General features: G+C 58.2%; 1 protein-coding gene across 11 annotated transcripts in view; it reads left to right on the top strand.

Moving 5' to 3' along the window:
* IQCE (IQ motif containing E) overlaps window positions 1-9651 on the top strand; it is a 40905-nt gene extending 31254 nt beyond the window's left edge. For 10 of the 11 annotated variants that reach the window (XM_043455653.1, XM_043455656.1, XM_043455659.1 and 7 more), the window contains 5 exons: window positions 899-1009; window positions 1652-1773; window positions 2358-2458; window positions 3581-3667; window positions 6898-9651. In XM_043455653.1, coding sequence (XP_043311588.1) covers window positions 899-1009; window positions 1652-1773; window positions 2358-2458; window positions 3581-3667; window positions 6898-7025 — 549 coding nt within the window. In that variant the 3' untranslated portion in view covers window positions 7026-9651. The remainder of the gene's footprint in view (window positions 1-898; window positions 1010-1651; window positions 1774-2357; window positions 2459-3580; window positions 3668-6897) is intronic. The other variant, XM_043455655.1, reaches the window with a different exon arrangement.
* The last annotated feature ends 4687 nt before the right edge of the window (window positions 9652-14338 follow it).

Raw genomic sequence — 14338 nt, forward strand, 5'->3', positions numbered from 1 at the left:
CAGTGCGTGGGTGATTTCACGCTTCCATCTCACTCACAGCATTCTCTCAGCACACTCGTGTGGACCTCAGTTCTGCGTCCGCAAGCTGAGGGCCCTCGGAACACGGACCGTAAGGCAGGCCAGTCGAGGCTGGAAGGTGGGTTCAGGGTGCGCCCCCAGCGCTGTGGGGCCACCGGTCCTGCCTGCCCGGCCGGGGCGTCCCTGCAGGGGGCCTTGAGGAGGAGAGGCCTCGCCGGACCAGGAGGAGAGGAAGGGCACTCGGGCAGAGTTGTCACGAGTGGAGCCCGCCGGGAACGGGAGAGCCAGGGTGTGCCCGGGACGCGGGCACGGAGGCTGCCGCTCTCCCAAGCCTCACAAGGGCTGCAGGCCCATCCTCGGGCTGTGCTGTTGCTGACCGGGGCTAGAAGCAGGATCCTCGAAATGACAGTGCCACTCCTGAAACCCAGCCCAGAGCGTCCGCGCAAGTTTCTAGGGAAAAGTGCTCAAGGGCCAGGTTAAAGGATAATTAACTCCTTGGCGATAGTGTGAGGTCACGCTCTACCCTGCTTGACCACGAAGATGCACACAGAATAAAGTATATGAAATGGAATAATTACCTCGGCATGCAAACATAACTGGGTGTACAATACGGATTCACCTTAGCGGTGAAACAGGAGAGCCTTTAGCCAACGATTCGTTTGTATTCCAGGATTCGCTTTACCGTGGGATCTGGCATCCGGGCTGGTCCTCCCTGGAGGATGAGCGTGTTTCCGGCTGGGGGAGGCCCCTGGCGAGTGAGGGAGCAGGAGCCTCAGGGCAGGAGGAAGCGAGGCGTCTTCTCTGCTGTCGGGGCCCCTCCTTCGGGACCCTCCCGTCTTCAGGGAAACTGACCTCTGTCTGTCTGTCTCTCTCTTGCCAGGCGGCTACCGTGCTGCAGGCGGCTTTCCGGGGGCATCTAGCTCGGGCGAGGCTGTTGTCCAGCAGAGCGTGTGTCTCGGAACCCCCCAGGGTGCCGAGCCCGCCCACCCAGGTACCCTCGGGGCCGCACTTGGACCCGAGTCCTCTCTCTCTCACCATCTCGTCTCACACTCCATCCACCGACAAGTGCTGGGACCTCCCTGACGGTCCTGTGGTTAAGACGCCACCTTCCAAAGCCGGGGATGCAGGTTCAATCCCTGGTCGGGGAGCTGAGACCCCCCATGCCTTGTGGCCAAAACACGGAAAACAGAAGCAGTATTGTAACGGATTCAATAAAGACTTTAAAATTGGTCCACATCCAAAAAACAAAACAGGGCAAGAGCGATGTCTCCAGGCCCCGGCATCCTGCCTTACCCTGGATGTGCCCCTGGCCCTGCCCCCGGGCACCTAGCAGGATGGAGTTCAGGAGCCAAGTTGTGTGGAGGTGCTGGGATGTGGAGTACCGTCTCCACTGCAGGGTCAAGACAGGCTTAAGCTAGGGTAGGAGCACCCCCACCCTGTGAACCACAAGGCATTTTTAAGGCTCTCTAGAGTCTTAAGAATTAACCTCAGTTAGGAAAATGCTGATGAGATAGTTGGTAACGAGGGGAACCTCCTGAATCAGATTGCGCTGAGGGTCGGGGGTGACAGCCCTCACCATGCAGGAGGGGGCCGGGATCTCAGATGGTTCTCTCCCCCCGTCACTGCGCCCCAGGACTCGCCCAAGCCCCGCGTCCCGAGCCCTGCTGTCCAGGCCGAGGGAGACTCATGGCAGGAGGAGGCCGTCACCATCATCCAGTCTGCCTTCCGGGCACACCTGGCCCGAGCCAGGTACAGGTTGGTCCCCCTGCAGGCCCCGGTGCCCGGACACCATGGGGAGGCTGCCCTCCAGGGCGGCACAGGGTGAGGGACCCTCTCACTGCTGGGGGCCCCAGGCTCCCGTCCTCAGAGGAGGCCTTCCTGGAACTGTTTCCTCCCACTGGAAGCGTTATATTCTGTGCGGCTCTGGGAGCCACTGGTTTGCAGACTGGCTGCGGCCTGACCTGAGACCCTGCCCCATCCTGGAGGAGAGCGTGACCTGAGCCGTGCTCAGGAAGCCATGGGTGTTGTCAGAGCCTCCCCTCACCCACCCTCACCGTTGTCCACGGCTCCCTTACTGCTGGACCCGCCGCTGCAAGGCTCAGAGCCCCACAGCCGTCCACTCGCCCGAGAGGCATTGACTGCGGGCCAGGGGCCGAGCTCGGGTCGGGGCCCAGGCTGGGAAGTGGAGGGCACATCTGAGGCCCCCTGCAGCCCCTCTCTCAGGACCCGGGCCCATTGGGCGCCAGCCAGCTATGCTGGCTGCGGTGCTGGACCCCCAGCGGCTGGCCTGGGGCTGGCCTGCGTGAGGTCCGAGCCAGCAGGTGTCTCTCTCTCCCCAGCGCCCCCGGTCCCGGACCCACCACTGCCACGGTTCCCGAAAGGCCAGCCCGGCCACCCCCCAGGGCCCCCTCCTCTCCACCCTGCCCTGCGGCCGCTCCCGGTAAGTGCACTCGTCTGGGTTTCACACGAGGGTGGCTGGCCTTCTGAGGTTGATGCTGAAAGAGCTGCCAGCCTCCCGGGAGCCGGGCCGCGTAGTCACGTCAGGGGTCTGGTCCCGCACGGCGACCTGCGAGCTGGGTCTGGAGCCTGGTCCAGGGTCGGTGACCACCGGCCGTGCAGTCCGAGCTTCATGGCTTTGATTTTTATTCTCAGCTCTAACCAGAGTGCAGAGAAGGCAGTGGCAACCCACTCAGGTACTCTTGCCTAGAAAATCCCATGGATGGAGGAGCCTGGTGGGCTGCAGTCCATGGGGTCGCTAAGAGTCGGACACAACTGAGCGACTTCATTTTCACTTTTCACTTTCATGCACTGGAGAAGGAAATGGCAACCCACTCCAGTGTTCTTCCCTGGAGAATCCCAGGGACAGGGGAGCCTGGTGGGCTGCCGTCTATGGGGTCGCAGAGTCAGACAAGACTGAAGCAACTTAGCAGCAGCTAACCAGAGTGAGATGGTTGCCCTCCTTTGGGCCAATGTCTTTCCTGTTTGTTGGTTCTAAGTAAAGTTGTGTTTGCTTTTCTGCCTCCTTAAGACCAGCCAGCCGTCAGTGCAGAAACCCCTGGACTGGCGGGGCGGCCGCCCGAGGAGAGGCCTGCCCCCCGGCTCTGCACTCAGGTCCTCGCAGGCCCAGCCCCTCTTGTGTGAGACAGAGCCCGGGGCGAGACCCCTTGCCAGTCGCTTTCAGCCCAAAAACTGATTCTGACTGTCCTCCAGGCCCTTCCCTCCTGTAACTTGGAGCCTCCGTCTGTCCTTGCTTGGACCGTGAGGCCAGAGATGGGCAGAGGCGGTGTTTGGGTGTCGGAGTGGTCACTAGACCAAAAAGCACGGTCCTCAGCCTGGCTCGTGAGCAAGGCCTGCAGGTGGGAACCTCTCAAGATGGGCTTTCAGGACCGAGCCCTGATATCACAAAGATGGAGTTGGGGAGGTGGGTGCGGGAAGGGAAGGGTGCTTCCCGTCAAGGAAAAGCTACAGATGGAGTGGCATTTCTGAACAAGACGGGTGGGAAGACGTGCGGTGTGACCACAAGTCTGTGCAGATGAGAGCCTCTGTCTGCATGCCGTTTCAGGGCAGGGAGACAGCGAGGGGAGCAGCAGGGAGACCGCCAAGGGGCCAGCTCCAGAGAACAGAGTGCCGAGGCCGCCACCCTGCTCCGGTGAGTGTGGGGTCCCGTGGCCGAGTCCCCTGGCCTTCCAGGCTCATCTGACCTGGAAGTCAGTTCAGTTCAGGTCAGTCGCTCAGTTGTGTCCAGCTCTTTGCGACCCCATGGACTGCAGCACGCCAGGCCTCCCTGTCCATCACCAACTCCGGAGTTTACTCAAACTCGTGTCCAGTCAGTGATGCCATCCAGCCATCTCATCCTCTGTCGTCCCCTTCTCCTCCTGCCTTCAATCTTTCCCAGCATCAGGGTCTTTTCCAGTGAGTCAATTCTTCGAATCAGGTGGCCAGAGGATTGGAGTTTCAGCTTCAGCATCAGTCCTTCCAATGAACACCCAGGACTGATCTCCTTTAGGATGGACTGGTTGGATCTCCTTGCAGTCCAAGGACTCTCAAGAGTCTTCTCCAACACCACAGTTCAAAAGCATCAATTCTTCAACGTTCAGCTTTCTTCACTGTCCAACTCTCACATTCATACGTGACCACTGGAAAAACCATAGCTTTGACTAGACGGACCTTTGTTGGCCAAGTAATGTCTCTGCTTTTTAATATACTGTCTAGGTTGGTCATAGCTTTTCTTCCAAGGGGCAAGTGTCTTTTAATTTCATGCTGCAGGCACCATCTGCATTTTGGAGCCCAAAACAATTAAGTCTGTCACTGTTTCCACTGTTTCCCCATCTATTTGCCATGAGCTGATGGGACCAGATGCCATGATCTTAGTTTTCTGAATGTTGAACTTTAAGCCAATTTTTTCACTATCCTCTTTCACTTTCATTAAGAGGCTCTTTAGTTCTTCTTCGCTTTCTGCCGTAAGAGTGGTGTCATCTGCATATCTGAGGTTATTGATATTTCTCCCGGCAATCTTGATTCCAGCTTGTGCTTCATCCAGCCTGGCATTTCAAATGATGTATTCTGAATATAAGTTAAATAAGCAGGGTGACAATATACAGCCTTGACCCACTCTTTTCCCAATTTAGAACCAGTCTATTGTTCCATGTCCAGTTCTAACTGTTGCTTTTTGACCTGCATACAGATTCCTCAGGAGGAAGGTCAGGTGGTCTGGTATTCCCATCTCTTGAAGAATTTTCCACAGTTCGTTGTGATCCACACAGTCAAAGGCTTTGGTGTAGTAAAAAAGCAGAAATAGATGTTTTTCTAGAACTCTCTTGCTTTTTCAATGATCCAGTGGATGTTGGCAATTTGATCTCTGGTTCCTCTGCCTTTTCTAAATCCAGCTTGAACATTTGGAAGGTCACCGTTCATGTACTGTTGAAGCCTGGCTTAGAGAATCTACAGCCTTCTAGAACTAACACCCAAAAAAGATTTCCTTTTCATTATAGGGCACTAGAATGCAAAAGTAGGAAGTCAAGAGATACCTGGAGTGACAGGAAATTTGGCCTTCGAGTAACAAAACAAACAGGTCAAAGGCTAACAGAGTTTTGCCAAGAGAATGCACTGGTCACAGCAAACACCCTCTTCCAGCAACACACGCAAAGACTACACGTGGACATCACCAGATGGTCAACACCGAAATCAGACTGATTATATTCTTTGCAGCCAAAGATGGAGAAGCTCTATACAGTCAGCGAAAACAAGACTGGGAGCTGACTGAAGCTCAGATCATGAACTCCTTATTGCCAAATTCAGACTTAAATTGAAAAAAGTAGGGAAAACCACTAGAGCATTCAGGTATGACCTAAATCAAATCCCTTACAATTATATAGTAGAAGTGACAAATAGATTCAAGGGATTTGATCTAATAGACAGAGTGCCTGAAGAACTGTGGACTGAGGTTTGTGACATTTGTACAGGAGGCAGGGATCAAGACCATCCCCAAGGAAAAGAAAAGTAAAAAGACAAAACGGTGTCTGAGGAGGCCTCACACACAAAACGGTGTCTGAGGAGGCCTCACACACAGCTGAGAAAAGAAGGGAAGCTAAAGGAGAAAAGGAACGATATGCCCATTTGAAGGCAGAGTTCCAAGGAATAGCAAGGAGAGATAAGAAAGCCGTCCTCACTGACCTGGAAGCCCCCACGTTTGAAGTCGTCCTCTGTCCAGTTCAATCACCCCCCTAGCTCTGTCAGAGTCAGCACACTGCCCACTTGGACATTCCCTCCCAGGCCTCCACTCACCAAGCTCCCCGTGCCTGCCCGTCTTCCTCCTAAAACCAGTTTCACTCTGATGTCAGCAGACCCCACGCTGGATGACCTTTAGAGTCTTCGATCAGGGCTGAAGTGTTTGTTCGTGCCGCCTTTTTCTCCTCTCATTAAACGCGTGTCATTATGAAGCGGCCGCTCTCCCTCCTGCCTGAAGGGCACCTTCGGAGGTCTCTGTCTGGCCTCCTGCTCACACGGGGAAGCAGTCTCCGTGAAAACTGGTCAGCGAGTCCTTCTCTGATCTGATTGTTGAGAGTATTTTTAAAGGAAAATAACTGAAGATAACCTTGAAAACTGATGTTTTTAATTTCAGAAGCTCCCAGTTTAATCATTTTCTTGGAAGTTACAGAGAAAAAGCTGGCCTGGTCACACCATGTGCAGAGCGGCTGGGTCGTAATTTCCTCCCCGTTTATCTCAGATCGGGGATCGGCGCCTCGTTTATTCCACTCTGCGGAGCAGTGAGAGCAAGGCCGTCCTCGGGGACTGGGCGCCCCGGCCCCCGCCTCGCTCCCTGTCCAGGGGCCACAGAGGCTGGAGATGGTCTGCAGGGTGGTCCGCAGGCCGTGCCCCAACCTCCCCTCAGTTGGGGGATAGAGAGCTTAGATGCATGTGGGAAAAAGAGTGGACGGTCACAGTGGTCCCCAGGTCTCCCGTCCAGTCCCTCCCCTTCCGCCTCCGGGCGTGTGTCCTCCCGTGGACGCTGGGGCTACCGGCCGCCAGACCCCTGGACTCTGCCACCAGGGTGACTCGCGGAGAATTCCCGCCACAGCCCCGGCCCCGTCCTTTTCTTGCCAACCTGCTGGCGCGGAGCATGGGGGCGTGGCTTGCGGTGGGCGTGGCTGTGCGGCGGGGAGCCGGCAGGTCGTCCGGCCCCGGGGCCCCGAGTGTGGCCCCCCATCTCTGTTTCAGCCGGTCGTCTGCCCGGGGCCCCGAGTGTGGCCGTGACGCCCCCCCCCCGTCTTTGTTTCAGCGGAGCTCCCTGTCTCGGGGGGTGGCTGTGCGGCGGGGAGCAGGCTGGTCGTCCGCCCGGGGCCCCGAGCGAGGCCGTGACGCCCCCCGTCTCTGTTTCAGCGGAGCCCCCCGTCTCTGGGCTGCAGCCCACGGCGCCCGCACCCGCAGAGGACGTGAACTCCGACGACTCCGACGAGATCGTGCTAGCGCCGTCTCTGCCCACGAGGAAGAGCGCCTCCCCGCGCTAGGCCCCGGGCTCGCCTGCACGCCGCGACGCCGGTCAGGGCGGCTGCGCTGAGGACAGGCCCCGAGATTGGAGTAGTGTGTCTTGTCAGGAAAGAACGCTGCCTGCTGGACGCCTCGGCCTGCCCTGCCTCTCCGCGTGCCCCTTGCTTGTTCGTTGAAGGAACCCGAGGCCTTTCCTTTCCTTTCCCTTTGTGAAGGGGTCGCCCCGTTCCGACGCCCGGCTGCCCTGCTGCGTGGTCCTCAGAGCCCGCAGACTTACTCCCGGGACTGGAGGGCCGCGGGGAGCCGGCAGAGATGGCCCGCACGGCCGCTTTGGGCCCCGGTAGCCGAGACCCGGGCGGCACCAACGGCGCGACTCCCTCACCCTCGGGGCGGCCCCACCAGCGGGTCAAGCTGGACGCGCCTGCTGTGCCTTTTGGAAGAGCGAGTGAGCAGGAGACAGGCCTACGGTCGGGGAGTCTCCATTCCTGAGACAGAACGCAGTTTCAGAGGCGCTGGCGACATCAGGGCCCCCAGATGGCTCGTGTGCCTCGCACTCCGACACAGGCCTTTCTTCTGCCACCTTCCCTACCCCTTGGGAAACTGACCCCAGTCAGGGGTTGGGGGGTGGATTGGTCACCGGGTGGATTAAGCCTTAAAAAAATACCGAATTACAGTCACAGAAGCAGCATCAAGGCCGCTTCTGAAGCACACAGCTGGTGCAGGGGGCTTGCTGTCCCCAAGCCCAGCGGCAGGGGCTGTGTTCTCTGTGGGGCTGCCCCGCGCCCCGCCGCATGCAGACCCCGCCCCGACGGGCCACCGCCCGGACTGAGGGCCTTTCAGGAGCTTGGGTCTGCTTCCCGTCTGGGAGATCATCCCTGGCTGATGGGCCCCCCCACGCCCAGCGCTGCTTCCCAGCCGTCCCCGCAAGTCCACGCCCTCTCCCGGGGCGGGCCGCACAGCTCAGGGAGGGCTGATGGCACAAAGCCGGCTCTCAGCTGCACCCAGGGGCCTGCCCACGGGGCACAGTCTAGTCCTCGGCGACCCCCAGCGCACCCCCCACCCCCCGACAGCTCCAGGTATTGAACCTCGGGGGCTCGGCTCAGACGCGTCCCCCTCTCAGGAAACCCTTGGGCCCTCCTCACAGTGGTCAGAAGCTTCTGGCTCCAGCACCGACGAGGTGTGTGGCCCAATGAACTCTGTGTGGTTGTGGCTCATGTGCAGGGTGACCTCCCGACCCAGCCCCATCCACCCCGAGTCACTCGGGGGACCGCTGGCCCCCTTGACCACTTAGGTGCTGTTCATACAGTCGCTTGGAGAAAACTCCAGCTGGGGACCAGGCTTGAGTTATTTTTTTCTTTATTTGACCTGGGAGCCGCCAATCCGCTGTTTTCCTTCTGTTTCCCCCATCGGACTGATTGCTCATGCAGGGATTATGGCTGACCTCTGCCCTGTTTCGTCCACTGGGTCCACTCCTCCTCTGGGTGCCGGCTCAGCTGAGGCCTGTAGGAGGCGCCCAGAGGTGGTGGGGGCAGTGCCCGCGGGCCTGCCCATCCCCAGGAGTCCTGCTCCCCAGCGCCCACTCAAAACCGGGCGTTTCAGCTTCAGTCCTTACTCTTAGGAGCCCAAGGCTCTGAGCCCTTCAGCAGAGAGATCACCTTCAGGACGCCCCGGGGCCTGGAGACAAGGCCGTATGCAGCGGGCCAGCCATCAGCAGAGCTGGGTGAAGTCAGCCCCCAAACCTGAGTTTTCCAAGAAAATGCCCCTGAGGACTGTAAACATGTAGATCTGTCTGCCTGTGCTCCTTGAGTCCGGCAATGTTGATGTAGGAAAAGTATAGTCTTGAAGCCACGTCAGTAAACGGCTGACCGCAAGGTGGTGGTGGCCCTCTGACACCCCACGGATCTGTCCCCCTGGGAATGCAAGCCCCCTGGCGGGCTTGCAGGGCCCGAGGCTCAGGCTGAGGTTCTAGGGCCTGAGGAGCAGCACAGGAGCAGGGCCTGGGCTAGAGGGCCGCCCCCCGCGGTGCCCGCCTGCCTGGCGCTGCCCCAGCAGGCCGCCCCGCAGACAGACCGGAGCGCTGGTCCCAGCATGAAGACCAAGTGCATTGGGAGAGGGATAGCAGCGCAGACAGACCAGAGCCAGCGCTGCAGAGCTCGCCTTCGTTCTTGAGAAGCAAATACCCTCTGGGAAAGCCACATTCACTCTCAAGGTCTGAATATTTAAATTCCGCGAGAACCCACCTAAACCAGTTCAATCCCTCCTGTGGTCTGGGAAGCAGTGTTCCCTCTCAGAAGTTCTGAGGACCAGAGGGTGGGCGTACACACCCGCCCAGGGTCAGCCGGCTGCTGCTCCAGAACTCAGGGGGGGCGGGGGGGGCCTCCCCGAGCTCCCAGGGGTCTGTCAGCAGCTGATAGAGCCAGGCAAGCCTCCTTCAGGGCCCGAGGTCTCACGGCGTCGGGGAGTCTCAGGGTGACGCCAGCAGGTGGCTTCCATGGGAGGGGTGCCGTCATTTGTGTGTAGGAGTTTCCCGGCCTTACGCGTAACTTATCCGTGAACCCTTTGGAAGGGATCAGGTTTCTCTCCGCGCTGTGTCGGCTTCTGTAAATAAAAGTTGTTTGGCGGGTCTCTGTCTGGACTGCCCGCAGACCTGTGGCTTTTTCATGCTGGGAGTGCAGTCGCCTAGGCTCCTGAGCTGCTGGGCACGGCGCAGGCTTGGGGGTGGGGGCCCCGCAGTCAGCTTCCTCCCGTGCACGCACTCAGGCACCCGTCCTCGGACTTCTCCTTGCTTGTGAGCGAGGGAGTGAGCATCACAACGTAGAAATGAGGGGGTTTTCTCCCCCTCAGTCTATTTAATTTTTGCCAGGGGAGGAATAATTTACTTAGGAATCACACAGATGCCAACGACCCCTCAAAAAGTTGACTTCTAGAAAAATAACCGTTTTCCAACATTTCGCAGGGAAATCGCGGCACGAGGGGCGCCTGTGTGTCCTGGCTTGCTCGCAGCGGCTTGCCGGGCCCTTGAACTCATCTGAAGCCCTTCCGGGGCTGGCTGGTTGGCTCCCTAGCCGGCCGCCCCATGCCCTGTGCCCTGTGGGCAAGCAATTCATTTGGGAGACTTGGCGGTCTCAGAGCAGCGGGCTGGGCCTCAGGAGGCTCCAACAGAGGAGAGCAGGGCTCGCCAGACCTCAGCCCAGCCACGGGCGCGCTGCACCCGCTCTTCCATGAAGCTGGGGTCCAGCAGCAGAGAGGCGGCCTCGAGGGGAGCTGGTGGGAGGAGAGTGGAGTATGCCCTCCCACCAGGAAGCGAGGCGGCTGCGGGTGTGAACCCGCGGACACGCGCGTGTGCACACACACATATAGAACTCTCTCTTCACGCCTGCCAGCTCTTCCCCTTTGAGGTGGTCCCAGCCTGGTCTGCCAAGGAGCACCTGAGCCTCGCTAGAGGCTGGGGGCTGACTGTAACCCGCCGGCCCCCGCCAGGATGATTTTAAATACGAGATTCCTCAAAGTCGCAGAGGAACAGAGAGAGGAAATGTCGGAACGCAAACCCCTGGTTTCTTTCCGCTGCCATTGGGTCCAGAACGTGGATGCCGGGGTGAGGAAGGGGCCCTTGCTTCTCTGCTCGGTCGCCAGCTCGTGGCCTCTGGCCAGCACCTCCTGTCCTGCCAGGAGCCCCCGCTCGGAAGGCAGCCCCATTAGACGGTCCTGCCTGGGGCCCTGGGGGACGTTTCCATGGTGCCCTGTCCCTTCTGAATAGGGAGACGGGGTGCCCCTGAGCTATTCGTTAATGAAGCCCAGAACAGCCGGGATTCAAAGCAGCGGGGCCAGTGTGTGCCAGGGCTCCCGGCTCCCATTTAGGCCGCCTCCCAGCCCTTCTCTTCCGGCCTGGCTTGGAGGGATGAGAGCTGGCAGCCTGGGGGTAGGGGGGCCGTGGGCACAGCGCGTGGAAACGGCAGAAGGCTGCTGTCCCTGCTCACAGCAGCCTCGTCCACTGTCGTCCGTCTCAGAGGGCCTCCTGCTCAGCATGGGGACGGCCCCTGTCTCTGCAGCTGGGGACCCAGGGGCCCCTTCCCGGGCACCCTGGGCTGTACCGACCCTTCCTCCTCTTGTCGGTCAGACGTGGGTGTCCCCGGGACTCTGACCTCAATATCCAGAACCCTCGATGTGGACGTGGATGTTTGCACACACGCCTCTCCGGTGCCTCAAACTTGGCTTAGCCCAGCACTGACTTACCTTTGCCCCTAACCTGGCCCCCACCAGCAGCCCCACCTGGGAATCACAGCCACTCGGTTCTTGGGGCCAGAACCAGGCGTCCCCCACTGCCGTGTCCCCAGCCCCCTCACCCTCCACAGTCACCAGACCCCAGCGGCCGCTCCTCTGAGGCCCCAGTGTCTGCGGTGCAGCCTGGTGAGCGCCCAGGTGCCCCTCGGACCCCAGGGCACCGCCCAGCTCCTGATGATGCCATGCTCCCCACACACCGCCACAACCACACAGGCAGTGTGAACACACACACACGCACGGACACACACACGCACGGACACACACACACATGCTAAATTGACGCCTCTGTGAGCTGTACGTGTGAAGCTCCTCCACCTCTCCAGAGGCGCCCACAAAAGTAAAAAAACACCCTGAAAGTCACGATACTTTCTTTAGGTGTGGATGAAATTGTCAAAAGCTAACTTGCTCATGATTCATTAGTTTAACTACACATATTTGAAATCATATAAAACAACACAAGCTTTGGTTTCGTGAACGCACAGTGACATCACCCCTGGCTTCGGCTATTCCTTCCCCACGGACGGCTGCAGCTGGCTCCCTCGGCCGAGTCTTCCGCATCCATGACGGGCTTTCCAGCCGCCTCCTTACCATCTCTCTTCAGACATCTTGACGTCTTCTCCAAAATGACACCGACAGGCCTCACATCTGTTAGCGTGGCTACTATCAAAACAAAAATAAAAATAAAACTCACAGGTGTTGGTGAGGAGATGGGGAGATAGGCATCCTGTGTCCTGACACTGAGAATTTAAGATGACAACAGCTGTTGTGGACAATCGTATGATGATTGCTTAAAAAACCAAATACAGACTCCACGTTTGCATGCCCAGGGGCTTCAGTCATGTCCGACTCTTTGTGACCCCATGGACTGCAGCCCACCAAGCTCCTCTGTCCATGGGATTCTCCAGGCAAGAATACTGGAGTGGGTTGCCATGCCCTCCTCCAGGGGATCTTTCTGTCCCAGGGATGGAACCTGCAACTGCTGACTTTCCTGCACTGGCAGGCGGGTTCTCACAGGGGAAGTCCATAGACTCACCGTGTGATCCAGCGATCCCACTTCTCCACCGACACCCCAAAGAGCTGACAGCATAGACTCAAATAGATATTTGCAGGCCCGTGTTTACATTATTCACAGAAGCCCAAAGGTGGAAGCAAGCCATGTCTATTGGTGAGTGAACGGACAAACTTAACAGGGTTCATCCATTCAGTGGACTGTGTCTCAGCCTTTAAAATGAAGGAAGGGGCTTCCCTGGTGGTCCAGTGGCTAAGACTCCATGCTCCAAATGGAGGGGGCCCAGGTTCGATCCCTGTTAGGGAACTAGATCCCACATGCTTCAACTAAGGGGTTACAGGCCTAAAAGACCCAACACAAAAAAAAAAAAAAAAAGACCCAACACAGCCAAATAAATAAAGGTAAATTGGTTATACCCCAAAACAAAAAGTTTAAAGTTTGGGGGAAAAAATAAAGTAAAAATGCTTTGCCAAAATCCTTTGAGGAGCAGGAGGCTTCTCAGGGTATGAGCTACCTGTCTCCTTGCATGGCCTTCCAATAAACCTTTCTCTGCTCCAATAAATAAATATAAATACATATTTTTATTTTCTTAGCATTTGTTTATTTGACTGCACCGTGTCTTGCTTTTGGCACGTGGGATCTTTAGTTGAGGCATGAAAACTCTTAACTGCAGCAAGTGGGATCTAGTTCCCTGTCCAGGGATCAAACCCAGGCTCCCTGCATTGAGAGCACAGTCTTAGCCACTGGACTACCAGGGAAGTCCCTAAATAAGTATTCTTTTTTTTAAGGAAAGAAACTCTGATACTTGGTACAATACGGATGGACCTTGAGGACACAATGCTCAGTGGAATAAGCCAGACAGAAAAGGACAAATACTGTGTGATTCCACTTCTCTTATTGTTGCCTCCCCTTTCTGAACACAAGGCTTCATGGTCCACAACGGCTGCTTGAGCTCCGGCCACAACAGATGCATTTCAGTGGGCAGGAAGGTGAAAGGGGGCATTCTCTCGCTTGAGAACACCTCCACTCACATCCCATTGGTGGGTGGCACATCCAGCTACAAGGGAGCCTGGAAATACTGTCTTTGATTCTAGGCGGCAATACACTCAACACAAACGAGAGGCCCTGTTACTCAGGAGGAAGAGAAGGATGGACACAGTGGGGTGGTCAGCCCTCCCCTCCCTGTTCCTCCAGCGCCAGGCCCTTTGGACCCCCTACACTGCCTCTGTGGTCCTCAGTATAAAAACCAGTGTAAACACACGCCTTCTCCCCTCCCTCAACAGACTCGCGCGGGTTCCACGTGGCGCCCTGGATCCCCTCCACACCCCAGCTGGCCCACCACTCCCCGCCCTTTCCAGAAACACGAGGCCCGTCCCCGCCTCCAGCCGGCCCCTCGCTCTGGCTGTTTCCCAGCCAGGAATGTCCTCTCCACCGAGCCAGCCCGCAGTGCTGAGACGCAGGGATCAGCCCCTCCTTCCTTTGTGCTCTCACAGAACGAGTTCGTTCCCCGCGTGTTAAGATTTCCTGCACGTGTGCGGCGTGCCGGGCGCTGGGGAAGGAAGGCAATTTGCGCTCGGCGTCAAGGTGGATTTCATCTGCGGGCAAGTCTGCCTCTCACCCAGGCTGCGCTCTGGGGGACTGGAGTACCCCCCTTCCCCACCCGATGCCCACCTGCCCAGGTGCCAGGCCCCAGGTCGGCAGGACTCTGGCCGAGCACTCCTCAGCAGGGCGGTGATGGCCCTGGCAGGAGAGACCCGGGGGCATAGCACGGAGCGGGCAGTGGCCAGGGGGTCAGTAACATGCTGTTTCCCCCCCCAACACACAACACACACCCGGAAGAGGAAGCGAGGGCCTGCGGCTGGGCAGGTGGGGAGGGGCGTCTTCCTGCTGAGGGAACCATCAGCCCACACTCCCCACCCCAGAGATAGAACTGGCAGGGGGCAGCTGGAGCAGCGGGGGCCACGCAGAGGCTGAGGCGGCGGGGTGGAGGGGGGCGGCTGGCACATGTGCTGAAGAGTTCAGCCTTCTCCCCTGGAGCTGGGA

The sequence above is a fragment of the Cervus canadensis genome, chromosome 32 (genome assembly GCF_019320065.1).
Source record: "Cervus canadensis isolate Bull #8, Minnesota chromosome 32, ASM1932006v1, whole genome shotgun sequence".
In the NCBI taxonomy this organism is placed as follows: domain Eukaryota; kingdom Metazoa; phylum Chordata; class Mammalia; order Artiodactyla; family Cervidae; genus Cervus; species Cervus canadensis.